This window comes from Sinohyriopsis cumingii, chromosome 18, assembly GCF_028554795.1.
Source record: "Sinohyriopsis cumingii isolate HCF-2022 chromosome 18, ASM2855479v2, whole genome shotgun sequence".
Lineage (NCBI taxonomy): Eukaryota > Metazoa > Mollusca > Bivalvia > Unionida > Unionidae > Sinohyriopsis > Sinohyriopsis cumingii.
In genome coordinates, this window is record NC_142978.1 from 50,600,218 (window position 1) to 50,612,945 (window position 12,728).

General features: G+C 34.6%; 1 protein-coding gene across 2 annotated transcripts in view; it reads left to right on the forward strand.

The window, feature by feature from the left end:
* The window catches only part of LOC149776619 (ATP-citrate synthase-like), an 85,880-nt gene that overhangs the window by 29,319 nt on the left and 43,833 nt on the right, over positions 1-12,728 (forward strand). For both annotated transcript variants that reach the window (XM_089941120.1, XM_089941121.1), the window contains exons 9-13: positions 29-147; positions 1,443-1,579; positions 5,204-5,265; positions 7,389-7,506; positions 8,427-8,584. In XM_089941120.1, the coding sequence (XP_089797246.1) occupies positions 29-147; positions 1,443-1,579; positions 5,204-5,265; positions 7,389-7,506; positions 8,427-8,584 (594 nt within the window). The remainder of the gene's footprint in view (positions 1-28; positions 148-1,442; positions 1,580-5,203; positions 5,266-7,388; positions 7,507-8,426; positions 8,585-12,728) is intronic.

Genomic DNA, 12,728 nt, shown 5'->3' on the forward strand with positions numbered 1-12,728 from the left:
TTGACTGCCAGAATTGTCTCTCACTCAGGAAGCCTATATTGCGGAACTTGATGCCAAGAGTGGAGCTTCTCTCAAGCTGACCATTCTGAACAAAGCGGGGAGGATCTGGACCATGGTGGCAGGAGGAGGAGCTTCTGTAATATATGCGTAGGTCAAAGTTCAGGGAAAGTGCTTCTGGAATTAATACCCATATCAAAGTTCAGTTATTTTTCATATGCATGTGATAATGATCAAGTGGTGTAGCATCAATAATACAAATATAGTCTTTAATTTCCAAGTTTGGAATATCACCTTCAGTCAGGAGTATTTCTGGTAGTTTTTGTGTGCACACTGTTTCTTGGCACATTTTCTTTTACATTGTATTAATGTATGGAGGTTATAGTGCTACCGAGGTTTTACATTGCATTAATGTCAGGAAGTTATAGTGTTATTCTGGTTATAAAATGTATTAATGTTTGGAGGTTATAGTGTTACCCATGTTTTACATTGTATTAATGTCTGGACATTATAATCATACCCAGGTTGTACATTATATTAATGTCTGGAGGTTATAGTGTTTTCCTGGTTATATATTTTATTAATGTTTCATAGTTATAGTGTTACCCATGTTTTACATTGTATTAATGTCTAGAGGTTGTAGCAGTGGTTCGCAAAGTGGGCAATATCGTCTCCTGGGAGGGGTGTGTGCTAATGCTAAATAATGCTTTTTAGGGGTAATGTAAGGGGCACTGAAGATAACCAAGTGGTCAGTGGCCTGAAAAAGTTTAGGAACCATGGGGTTATAGTGTAAACCAATGTCTTTCATTTTATTAATGTCTGGAGGTTACAGTGTTAACCTGATTCTTTTACATTGTAATAATGTTGAAGGTTATAGTGTTAACCAGGTTTTACATTGTGTTAATGTTGAAGGTTATAGCATTTGCCAGGTTATAGTGTATTAATGGCTGGAGCTTAAAGTGTTACCCAGGTTGTACATTGTATTAATGGCTGGAGGTTATATGTTAACCAAATTATATGTTGCATTAATGGCCGGAGGTTATAGTGTTAATCAAGTTTTTCATTGTATTAATGTCTGCAGTTAAGTGTTAATGAAATTTTTAATTGTATCGATGTCAGGAGGTTATAGTGTTACCCATGTTTTACATTGTATTAATGTCTGGAAGTTACATTGTTATCCTGGTTATAAATTGTATTAATCTCTGGAGGTTATAGTGTTATCACCAGGAATGTGCATCTTAGTTGTTAAAATATAGAGGGAGACACAAAATACAACATCAACCAGACAGAAGATTAGTTATATGAAGAAATATCAGCTCCCATTTGACAGTGACACAATTTGTGATATACAAATAATCCAGTTATATCCCCATTTGACAGGGACACAATCTTTGATATAGTAGGGGCATCTAAGCTTGCTAATTATATCAATCCTCATTTGACAGGGACACAATTTGTGATCTAGGAGGGGCATCAGAGCTTGCAAACTATGGAGAATATTCCGGAGCACCAAGTGAACAACAGACTTATGAATACGCCAAAACCATTCTGTCTCTCATGACAACAGAAAAACACCCAGATGGTGAGTTACCTTAGAAACACTGACCATTACCCATATACATGTAATGTAAATCACAATAGTTTAATGTCGTCAAATTTTAGTCCATAGGTAATTTCAACATTTTAGTAATACAGTATGGGCAGACTTCCAATTTGCAAAAATATAAATATTAATTGACAGTGAACATAAATGGAACAAAGTGTGTTTGCCATATTCAGTTTTCTTTTAAACTTCAAATGAATTGTAGCTGACAGTGAGTGATATTCAAAATGCAGTTATAGAAAAAAAAAGAAATACATTGTTAAAACAACATCTACTTATATATGCATAACATGGCACTTACGAAATAGCGGGCTACTAATCTTTAACTCTAGTTCAAAAATTGTCTGTCCAGATGGTCAGCAGCTTATTTTAGCATACATAATATGATCTTGTTTTTACATTGATAAAATTTTAAAAGAAATGTCGCTTCCCCTGTCACATAAAAATGTTATGCGTGCTAATATGTTAAGCTCACCTTGTTGTAAAGCAGGCATGTCCTTCATCATGCAACATTGATTCACAGTCACTATTTACAGCATCTTTCTAGAAAACTGCTTAACCACTTTTACACACTAGTTTACAGGATGCATTCTGGCATGAAGACCTTTCAAACTTTGTTCAGTGGATGTTGATATATGATCCATTATGGCCACCATTAGTATTTAAAAAAAAATACATAAAAAGGGGAGATAACTTGTTACAATCACTGCTGAACAGACTTGGACAAAATTTGCAGGACAACATCCATGCATGAAGATATTTCAGGTCTGTTAAGACAATGCCAATCCATGCACGAAGGTATTTCAGGTCTGTTGAGACAGTGCCAATCCACACATCAGTGTATTTCAGGTCTGTTGAGACAGTGTCAATCCATGCATGAAGGTATTTCAGTCTGTTGAGACAATGCAAGTCCATGTATGAAGATATTTCAGGTCTGTTGAGACAGTGCCAATCCATGCATAAAGGTATTTGAGTCTGTTGAGACAATGCCAGTCCATGCATGAAGGTATTTCAGGCTGTTGAGATAGTGCCAATCCATGCATGAAAGTATTTCAGTCTGTTGAGACAATGCCAGATAATGTATGAAGGTTTTTGAGTCTGTTGAGACAATGCCAATCCACGTATGAAGGTATTTGAGTCTGTTGAGACAATGCCAGTCCATGCATGAAGGTATTTCAGTCTGTTGAGACAATGCCAATCCATGCATCAGGGTATTTCAGGTCTGTTGAGACAGTGCCAGTCCATGCACGAAGGTATTTGAGCCTGTAGAGTCAATGCCAATCCACGTATGAAGGTATTTCAGGTCTGTTGAGATGATGCCAATCCATGCATGAAGGTATTTCAGGTCTGTTGAGATGATGCCAGTCCATGCATGAAGGTATTTCAGGTCTGTTGAGACAAAGCAAATCCATGCATGAAGGTATTTCGGGTCTGTTAAGACAATGCCAGTCCATGTATGAATCAACCATCAGACATGCAGCAGTTACTAAAAATGTAAAAAGTTTGAAACAAACTCTTCTCTAAAAGCTTTTCATAAGTACTCAAAATCAAAGTTTACACAAAACATCCTGGAATAGAGAACTTTAAATTTGGCAGAAATGATGCAATATGCATGCATATCTTGTTGCTGGCATTAAAATTGGAAAACCTGTGAACAACTTTTCTGTAAAAAAGCTGAATAGAGTTCGACCAAATTTGAAAGAAAGCATCCTGGAAAAGACTGTCTTTTTGTGATGCCATTCTGCCATCAAATATGGCCAAATATTTGCTTAGAAATCACTTAGCCTAATTTGACCAGATATTATGAAAAATATTCTAGCATTAATGTCTGTAAGTATTTGCCAATAGTAAAGATTCAGCATACAATATGGCCAAAGAACAAGAACATAGAAGCATTTAGTTAATACCTTCGCAAACGCCACTAAGAAAAATTTGAACAAACTGAAAGTGTCCTGGAATGAAGTGCTTTTTGAGTTTTTACAGATATGCCAATCTATCTTTAAATTTGACTAACGTTACTGAAATAGAAAAGTTTGTATTCTTCACACAAAACAATACTGAACAGAATTTGGACAGAAGTATCCATGCTTGAAGGCCTTTTACTTCTAAGCATACAATTCCAAACAACTGTTAAATAATGCCAACATTGCAAAAAATAGAAAAATGTTTTCACAGCTTGATCTAGAAATAAAACATCAGAATTTGGTCAACATTGACAAAAAGAATACATGGGGAGAAAGCATGATCTCAACATTGACAGAAAGAGTACTTGGGGAGAAAGTGTCATGTCAACATTGACAGAAAGTGTACATGGGGAGAAAGTGTCATGTCAACATTGACGGAATGTGTACTTGTGGAGAAAGGGGATTTGGGATTTTCAGTATTTGGCACAAGTTGCTTGTATGAATGAAGAAATATTTTCATGGGATATGTAATCCACAGCGATGAAAAGCATTTCTTTTAGCGACATCCTATTAACCTCAGATTTCTTGTCCAAGTATTCTTTACAGTTTTGGCATAGGGTGGTATTATTGTCCTTTGGCATAGAGTGGTATTATTGTCACTCCTTTAGCATAGGTTTGTGTTATTGTCTTTACTGCTTCGTCATAGACTAGTATAATAGTCACTACTTTGTCAATGGCTAGTATGATTGTCACTCCTTTGGCGAGTATGAGTGTTACTCCTTTGGCACAGGCTAGTATTATTGTCTTTACTTCTTTGGCATAGGCCTGTGTTGTTGTCTTTACTGTTTTAGCATAGGCCAGAGTTATTGTCTGTACTGCCTTGTCATAGGCGTGTATTATTGTCACTCCTTTGGCATAGGCTAGTATTATTGTCTTTTCTGCTTTGGCATAGGCCTGTGTTGTTGTCTTATCTGTTTTATCATAGGCCAGTGTTGTTGTCATTCCTGCTTTGGAATAGGGCAGTGTTATTGTCTCTACTGCTTTGGCATAGGCCAATGTTGTTCTCTTTCCTGCTTTGGCATAGACCAGTGTTATTGTCTTTAGTTCTTTGGCACAGGCCATTTTTATTGTCTTTACCTCTTTGGCACAGGCCTGTGTCATTGTCTTTACTGTTTTGGCATTGGCTAGCATTATTCTTTCCTGCATTTTACATGCAAGTGACATAATTTGATGGTTACGGCTTTGGTGGAAATTTCTCAGTTGGTCACAAGTACCAACTGATGGGACAGATAATTTCCTTTTTGGGAAGCCCTGCAAGGGTACACAGTGGGCATGAGTTATTTACCCTGCCTTTTTTTATACATCCACCTGTGTTCTTCCTGCAGGAAAGGCAAAGTCACATGAAAATCTTGATCATGTTTTTGGTAGACATTTATTCTACAATATATGGTTATAGATTCCATACTCATGGTGGGGTAGCTATTATAGTTGGAATGTAGAGTCAGGAAACACCATTCTTTCACATCCATGTACCCCAACCTCCCTCTGACCCACATTCATTGTCAAGGTTATTTGAAAGTGAAAACATATCTGCATCATTAAATTCATTGGAATTCATGTATCATGTAAAAAAAAAAATTCTTCTTCTTCTCTTTAGCATCATTTTTGTAAATGTAAATTAGTACTCTTTCTTTTTCAGGCAAGATACTTTTGATTGGAGGTGGCATTGCCAATTTTACTAATGTTGCTGCTACTTTCAAGGTGAGAAGGTTATACAGAGATTCAGATTCAAGTTAAATTTGCACTTAGTGTAGTGTATCAACCAGCAGTACATAAAATTCATGTAACCTATGACAAGTTAAAACTTTTGCAAAAAAATTGTTGTGACTCTATGGTGTAAAACAACGTGAAATAAAATAGCAAAAACCAACACATTTTTTAAAAACATTTCTAAATAATTTACTTCCATTGAATACAAAGAGAAAGATGTAGAAAGAACATATGTTATTGCAAAATATATCCCAAATAATTCTTGGAGTTAGGACAAAAGACCCAATTATTAAAGTTCTGAATAAGCTTTAGTGGTATTCCAGAATAAATCCAATGCTGGAAGCAATTATGTGCATGTGATGGCAGGTGTCATAGTGATGTGCTAACTGTCTTTTTGTGGATCACAATAAAACACTCTAAGAATATATCCTTATTTGTATTTTGCTGTAAATCCAGTTATCTATTTCCAAAAATGTTATTTTTGAGCACTTTGTATTTTCAGAGAAGAATCCTTGAATTAAATAATTTGAATAAATAAATTCCAGCCCAAATGAAATACTGGACACAACAGTACTACAACTGATTCAGCTCAGATCCAGCAGCACAAATTAATAATTTCTAGATAAACAAGATTATATAGTCCTCTACTTGACCTCAGGTCACAATTAATATTTTCTATTGAAAAAACCTATTACCTAATAGCAGATTTCATTGTGAAAGGTTCCAAATGTTAAGAAGATAAAATCAAGATAAAAGAATACAGAAAGACAAAGCAAACAATGCAAATTAAATATACATAAGATAAAAATTAAAAAGATAATTAGAAGGTCAGTTACTAAAATTATAATATAAAATGTAGTAAACAACAGATAGACTGGCATTTCATTGGGAATTCCCAATGTTCTGGACTCAGATTGAGACAAACATGTTGTTTACAAAACCAAAATCAATGATTCTGGTCAGGTAGAAAGTGAACTCAATTTAAGACATGGTCGAGTCCAATATACAGTTATCCATTAAAGCCGTACCGATTAATCGGCCATACTCATAATCTGGCCGATTATTGGAACAATTGGTATCAGCAGAAATAATTGGTGCCAATGTAAACAAATTTCCAAAATATAAATTTAATCATAAAATTCATCATGACATGGCTTGAATTTTAAATCAGAATTAAATAGTGGAAATTAAAGAATAAACATTTGATTTGGGGTTAATAGAAAGACAGTATATTATTAAAAGTAAATACCATATTCAGTAATTTAAAAATTAAATTAGTCTTCTTCTTAGACCTTCTGTATTTTTATAGGTAATAGTGCAAGTCCTTATTTTAGACCATCTGTATTTATATAGAGAATAGTGCAAGTCCTCATCTTATACCTTTTATATTTATATAGGGAATAGTGCAAGTCCTTATTTTAGACTATATAGGGAATAGTGCGAGTCCTCATCTTAGACCTTTTGTATTTGTATAGGGATTCAAGTGAGTCCTTATTTTAGACCTTTTGTATTTACATAGGGATTTGAGTGAGTCCTCATCTTAGGCTGTGTATTTATATAGGGAATAGTGTGAGTCCTTATTGTAGACCTTCTGTATTTATATAGTGAATAGTGCAAGTCCTTATCTTAAACCTTCTGTATTTATATAGGGAGTGGTGTGAGTCCTCATCTTAGACCTTTATTTATATAGGGTTTCGAGTGAGTTTCTGTATTTATATATGGAATAATGCAAGTTGTCATCTTTGAACTTATGTATTTATATAGGGAATAGAGTAAGTCCTTATTTTAGACCATCTGTATTTATATAGGGATTCAAGTGAGTCATCTTAGACTTGCCTGTATTTATATAGGGAATAGTGTGAGTCCTTATCTTAGACCTTCCGTATTTATATAGGGAATGGTGCGAGTCCTCATCTTAGACCTTCTGTATTTATATAGGGAATAGTGTGAGTCCTTATCTTAGACCTTCCGTATTTATATAGGGAATGGTGCGAGTCCTCATCTTAGACCTTCTGTATTTATGTAGGGAATAGTGTGAGTCCTTGTCTTAGACCTTCTGTATTTATATAGGGAATAGTGCAAGTCCTCATCTTTAATGTTCTTTATTTTTTTAGGGAATAGTGCGAGCTCTGCGTGAGTACCAACAGCTGATTATTGAGCAGAAAGTAACCATCTATGTCAGACGAGCAGGTCCAAACTACCAGGAAGGACTGCGTATCATGAGGGAGCTCGGTAAAAATTACTTCATCTCAGCTGACACTTTCTCATGCAGACGCATACACAATATAACAATTGGGTAGTATTGACGATAATTTCCCTGAAATTGGTTAATGATTTTTTAAAACCATAAAATAAGAGGTCCTTTGTCTGTGCAGAATGATGGCCTTGTAAGTGGAGTGTGGATCTTATTGGACCCAGGACCGGTGTTGTGCATTAATTCTTATACAGGAACAAATGTTATTTTGATGTAAACACCACACATGAGACTTGGTATAATGACTTAATGCATCATGTATTGTTGGACAGTTAACATTGCAACCAAAGTTACTATTATTATTGAAAGACATATTTGTTGTTGTTCAGTAACTATCCATTTACTCATTGGTGTGTAAAGCAGCATTAATCAAGTCAAATAGTTTGAAATTGCGATTTCTAATAAGAATATGAGGGGGAAGACAACATATGCATAGAGATTTGCAAATGTAACCCATTCAAGTTGCTACAGTTCTTTTCAAATTGGCAGAGGATCATAGTTTCATTGGATCTTTTTTTGATGTACAAAATTACAAGTGTTGTGTTTTGTTATTGCACTGATCAGGAACATGTTTTACTTTGGGGTAATTGTTCTAGTGTTAGGCAAATTTGGTAATGGTGGTGATGGTGGTGTCATGTCACCAAAGTTTACCAGTTGTCAGTGTTTTAAGTTCAGGTGAGAGAATGTTCTAGACAAATTGTGCATTCAGGGCTCACAGTTCTGGTTTGTGCATTTTTATTTCCAAAAGAAATGTGGAAATGACTTGCCCTTCTCAGTTTGAAGCAGTATCTTGTGCTGCAGGGACACGAGTGTTTGTCAGCATTTAAGGTAAAGGTACATACTCATAATCTGTCTTGTCCTTTGATGATTACTGAAATTATATCTCTCTGCTTTTTAGGCAATACACTGGGTGTGCCAATTCATGTGTTTGGTCCAGAGACACATATGACTGCCATTGTCAGCATGGCACTAGGGAAAAGAGATATTCCCACAATTCCAAAACCAGAAGGGACAACAGCAAACTTTCTGCTGCCATCTTACTCATCACAGGGAGGGGTAAGTTTGTGTGGGAGGAATGTAGAGTTGTTACTGTTGAAATGAAAAGTTGATTTGTTTGGGTGAGAGGGTGATTGAGTTGGTACACTTTAAATGAGAGGCCAATTAAGCCACTAAAAAGATAACTGGCATCTCCCACATGCTTTAGTTGGCACCATTGTTCCTCATAAGAAGAAATTGAAATGGTGTTAACTGTAATTTTTAGTGTTGACTCTAATTATCTCATTTTCCTGAAAGTACTGTACAGTGCTTAGATCTGACATTCACAATGTCACAAAGTGCAAGTTAATTTTGGAAAATGCATGGTGAAATTTTAAGTTGTTGCTTTCTTTTTGCAAGTGCTGTATTTTCCATTGATGCCATGAATGATAAGTAAGACTTCATTTTTATTTCAGTAAAAAAACGGATTTATAGTTTTTGATTTGATTCATTGTCTTTGAGATTAGCTGTTTACCTTATAGCCCTTTATGTGTCTATTGCCAAAGATATCGCTTGTACAATTGTAAGATGGCTGATGTCAGATATTTGTGTTACATACGCTGATCACCCATTGAAAACTAAATGGTTGTTCATTATACAAATAAGGCTGAAACCTCATGTCATTGAAATGCATGATCATCTTTTATTCTACTAACCTGTCAGGGTAAGAAGACATGACCTTGGGACATATAACCTGACTTAAGTCATAAACAAAAATAAATATTCAACTGCACATGTAGCATTTTATTCTTGAAATAGAGATTCAGATAGAAAAGTAGTTGATGATAAAGTTATTGCATTACAATTAATTATCACAAGTTATACAACCTCAAAAGTACCTTAAATTTGGGGGTGACCTTGAAAACTTACTTGAATTTGAGTGTTTACCTTGAAAACTCCTTAATGATTCACCTTGAAGGCTCTTGGATTTAAGAGGGTACCTTGAAAATGTGTTGAATTTTGAAGGTTTGTCTTTATCTATGAAAACCTTTGATTATAATTTATCAGAGGGAATACAAAATGGTTAGGGGCCCTGAGTGGCCGAGTGGTCTAAAGTGCTCTCCATTACAGATCATTGCCATCTCACCTCTGTCTGCGTGGGTTTGAGTCTAGGATTCGGCCAATGTGGGTATGTGAGAAAGCATGCCAGTAGCTTCTCGTAGGTCGGTGGTTCTTTTCGGGTTCTTCCTCCACCATTAATACTGGCCGCCATACACAGCCTATCGTGTGCTGAAAAATGGCATTAAACCCCACAACAAGAACAAGAACAAAATGGCTAAAACCACATCAAATATTTATTTATTCATTTACTTATTTATTTACTTTTTTTAAATCAAGATTTTTATTAACATAATTTTGAACAATAATGAGTAAATAAATAAAATGTGATAAAATTGAATGGTTGAAATGATGAAACGTGGTAGTTACCAGATTGAGCAGTGTCAAGGAATCAGGAAACAAATTTCATAAGCAATCATCCCCGGAGATGTTGCAAGAGTTGTTAATCCCAGTCCATATTATTCTTACAACTTTACAAATCTCTTCTACACTGCTTACACTTTTACCCAAGAATCATATGTACACAGTACAGTTCTCTTCTACACTGTTTACACTTTTACCCAAAAACCATATGTACACAGTACAAATCTCTTCTACACTGCTTACACTTTTACCCAAGAACCATATGTACACAGTACAGTTCTTCTACACTGCTTACACTTTTACCCAAGAACCATATGTACACAGTACAATTCTCTTCTACACTGCTTACACTTTTACCCAAGAACCATATGTACACAGTACAAATCTCTTCTACGCTGCTTACACTTTTACCCAAGAAACATATGTACACAGTACAATTCTCTTGTACACTGCTTATACTTTTACCCAAGAACCATATGTACACAGTACAATTCTCTTCTACACTGCTTATACTTTTACCCAAGAACCATATGTATACAGTACAGATCTCTTCTACACTGCTTATACTTTTACTCATGAACCATATGTACACAGTACAGTTCTCTTCTACACTGCTTATACTTTTACCCAAGAACCATATGCATGTCTGATACTAAAATGGTTACATGTCATTATTATGTTCTAGTACATGGCTTGTTAGTTAAATATGTACACTGAAATGATGTTCATGTTTGTATGTTAAGAATAGTTGGTGCTGTTTAAAAATCTCATCCATTATTTATCATTACAGAAATTTCAGGTAAAAAATAATATTTTTTGTCCAATATATTTATTTAATATTTAATTTTTTTGGTATATTTCTTTGTTAATACTGTAATAGTAGCACCTTATTTGTAGCATAGAATACAACTGCAGTTTTCCTTTTGAATAAATAGCAAAATATCGCCCATTGTGTCAGTCTTTGGTACTTGTCATTATAGGTCTTCAGCACTTGTCATTATATCTGTTTTCAGCATTTGTTATATCTGTTGACCACCATTCTTCATGCACATGTAGTCTTTTGAATATACACTGTTTGTATTTTGAGTGTTATCATGCTTTCCATTACTGTAGCAGCAATTAACATTCAGTCATTCTATAGTTAAACTAGCCTTATTATTAGATGCTTTTATGTCTAGGACAGTGCACATATTTTAACCTGTTTAAGGGTTAACTAACCATGTGGGAAACTTTGTTTGGTTCCTTAATGGTCCTGTATCTTTAAGACGCTTAAGGGATATCTGACCGTAAGAAAAATTGGTGTGGTCTCTTGATAGTCCTATATTTTTAACCTGTTAAAGGGATAACCATACATGCCAACCATTATGCTTTTTTCAGCAAATTCAGTTTTGCACAAGACTGCATACAGATTACACTCTTTTGCTACATTAAAAACTAAAATAAAAATAAAGCAACAAAAGGTTATTTTTTCATTTTATCATCTCTTTAATTCCACTCATAAATTTGAGAAAATTCTTAAAATGGTGACTGATGCATAAGAACAGCATAAGATCACATTCCTTATTTACTATTTATAGAAACTGTATATGACCCCTTTCCAAGAAAATATGGGTCTATTCAAAAGTAAACTTTGCCTAACAGATTCATTTTATTGATAAGCTAGTTAGGTAATGAACCAGTCTATATTTTTAATGAAAATGGTGCCAGATGTTAAGTGAAATGCTTTATGACGTGAGTTGTGGATGTTGTATGATGGAAAATGTTAGAGCAGATGAATCTTTTCAAACTTCAAAACATGTCAGATCAGAAAAAGCTACAAATCAAGACTGCTTTACAAACTTTAAAAGAAGTATAAGCGAGTAATGTAATGGCATTCTGAGCACTTGACCGTGAGCTGCACAACCAGGTTAGCCATGAACATGTATCTTTTTTTATAAGTGCTGTAATTCTGGCATATAATATATTGATTACATTTTTGGTGGGGGGGCTCAAATTATGCTTTTTAGCTACTTACAATAACAATACTTACGTTTATACCTCTTGGGATTGGCATGTATGGATAACTAACCATAAGTGAAAATTGGTGTGGTCCCTCAATGGTCCTATATTTTTAACCTGTTAAAGGGATAACTAACCATGAGTGAAAATTAGTATGGTCCCTTAATGGTCTATATTTTGACCTATTAAATGGATAACTAACCATAAGGAAAATTAGTGTCTTCCCTGAATTGTTATAAATTTTTAACCTGTTTATGGGATAACTTAGCATAAGAGAAAATTGGTGTGGTCTTTTGATGGTCCTGTATTTTTGAACCTATTAAAAGGATAACTAACCATAAGAGAATTTGTGTGTTCCCTTAATGTTCATTCTATTTTGAACATGTTAAAGAGATAACTAACCAATTATTGAAAATGTATGTGGTCCCTTAATGGTCCTGTATTTTTAACCTGTTAAAGGGATAACTAACCATAATGGAAAATGTGTGGTCCCTTAATGGTTCTATATCAAGTGGCTTCACTATACTGTCATGCTTCAATAGCAAAGAATCAGTTTTTAATTAATTAGAAAGCCATTTGACTTCATATGTTATAAAGTATTTGGAACATATTTAGTGTTACAGTAGGTATCTATGTACTACTTTGAAAGTTGTTATGTATAGCTTTTGTTTTCAGTTTTGTATTTTCAGTTGTTTATTTTGGAATATTAGGTGTCATCAGTAATTGTGTTGTACTTGATAGCTTG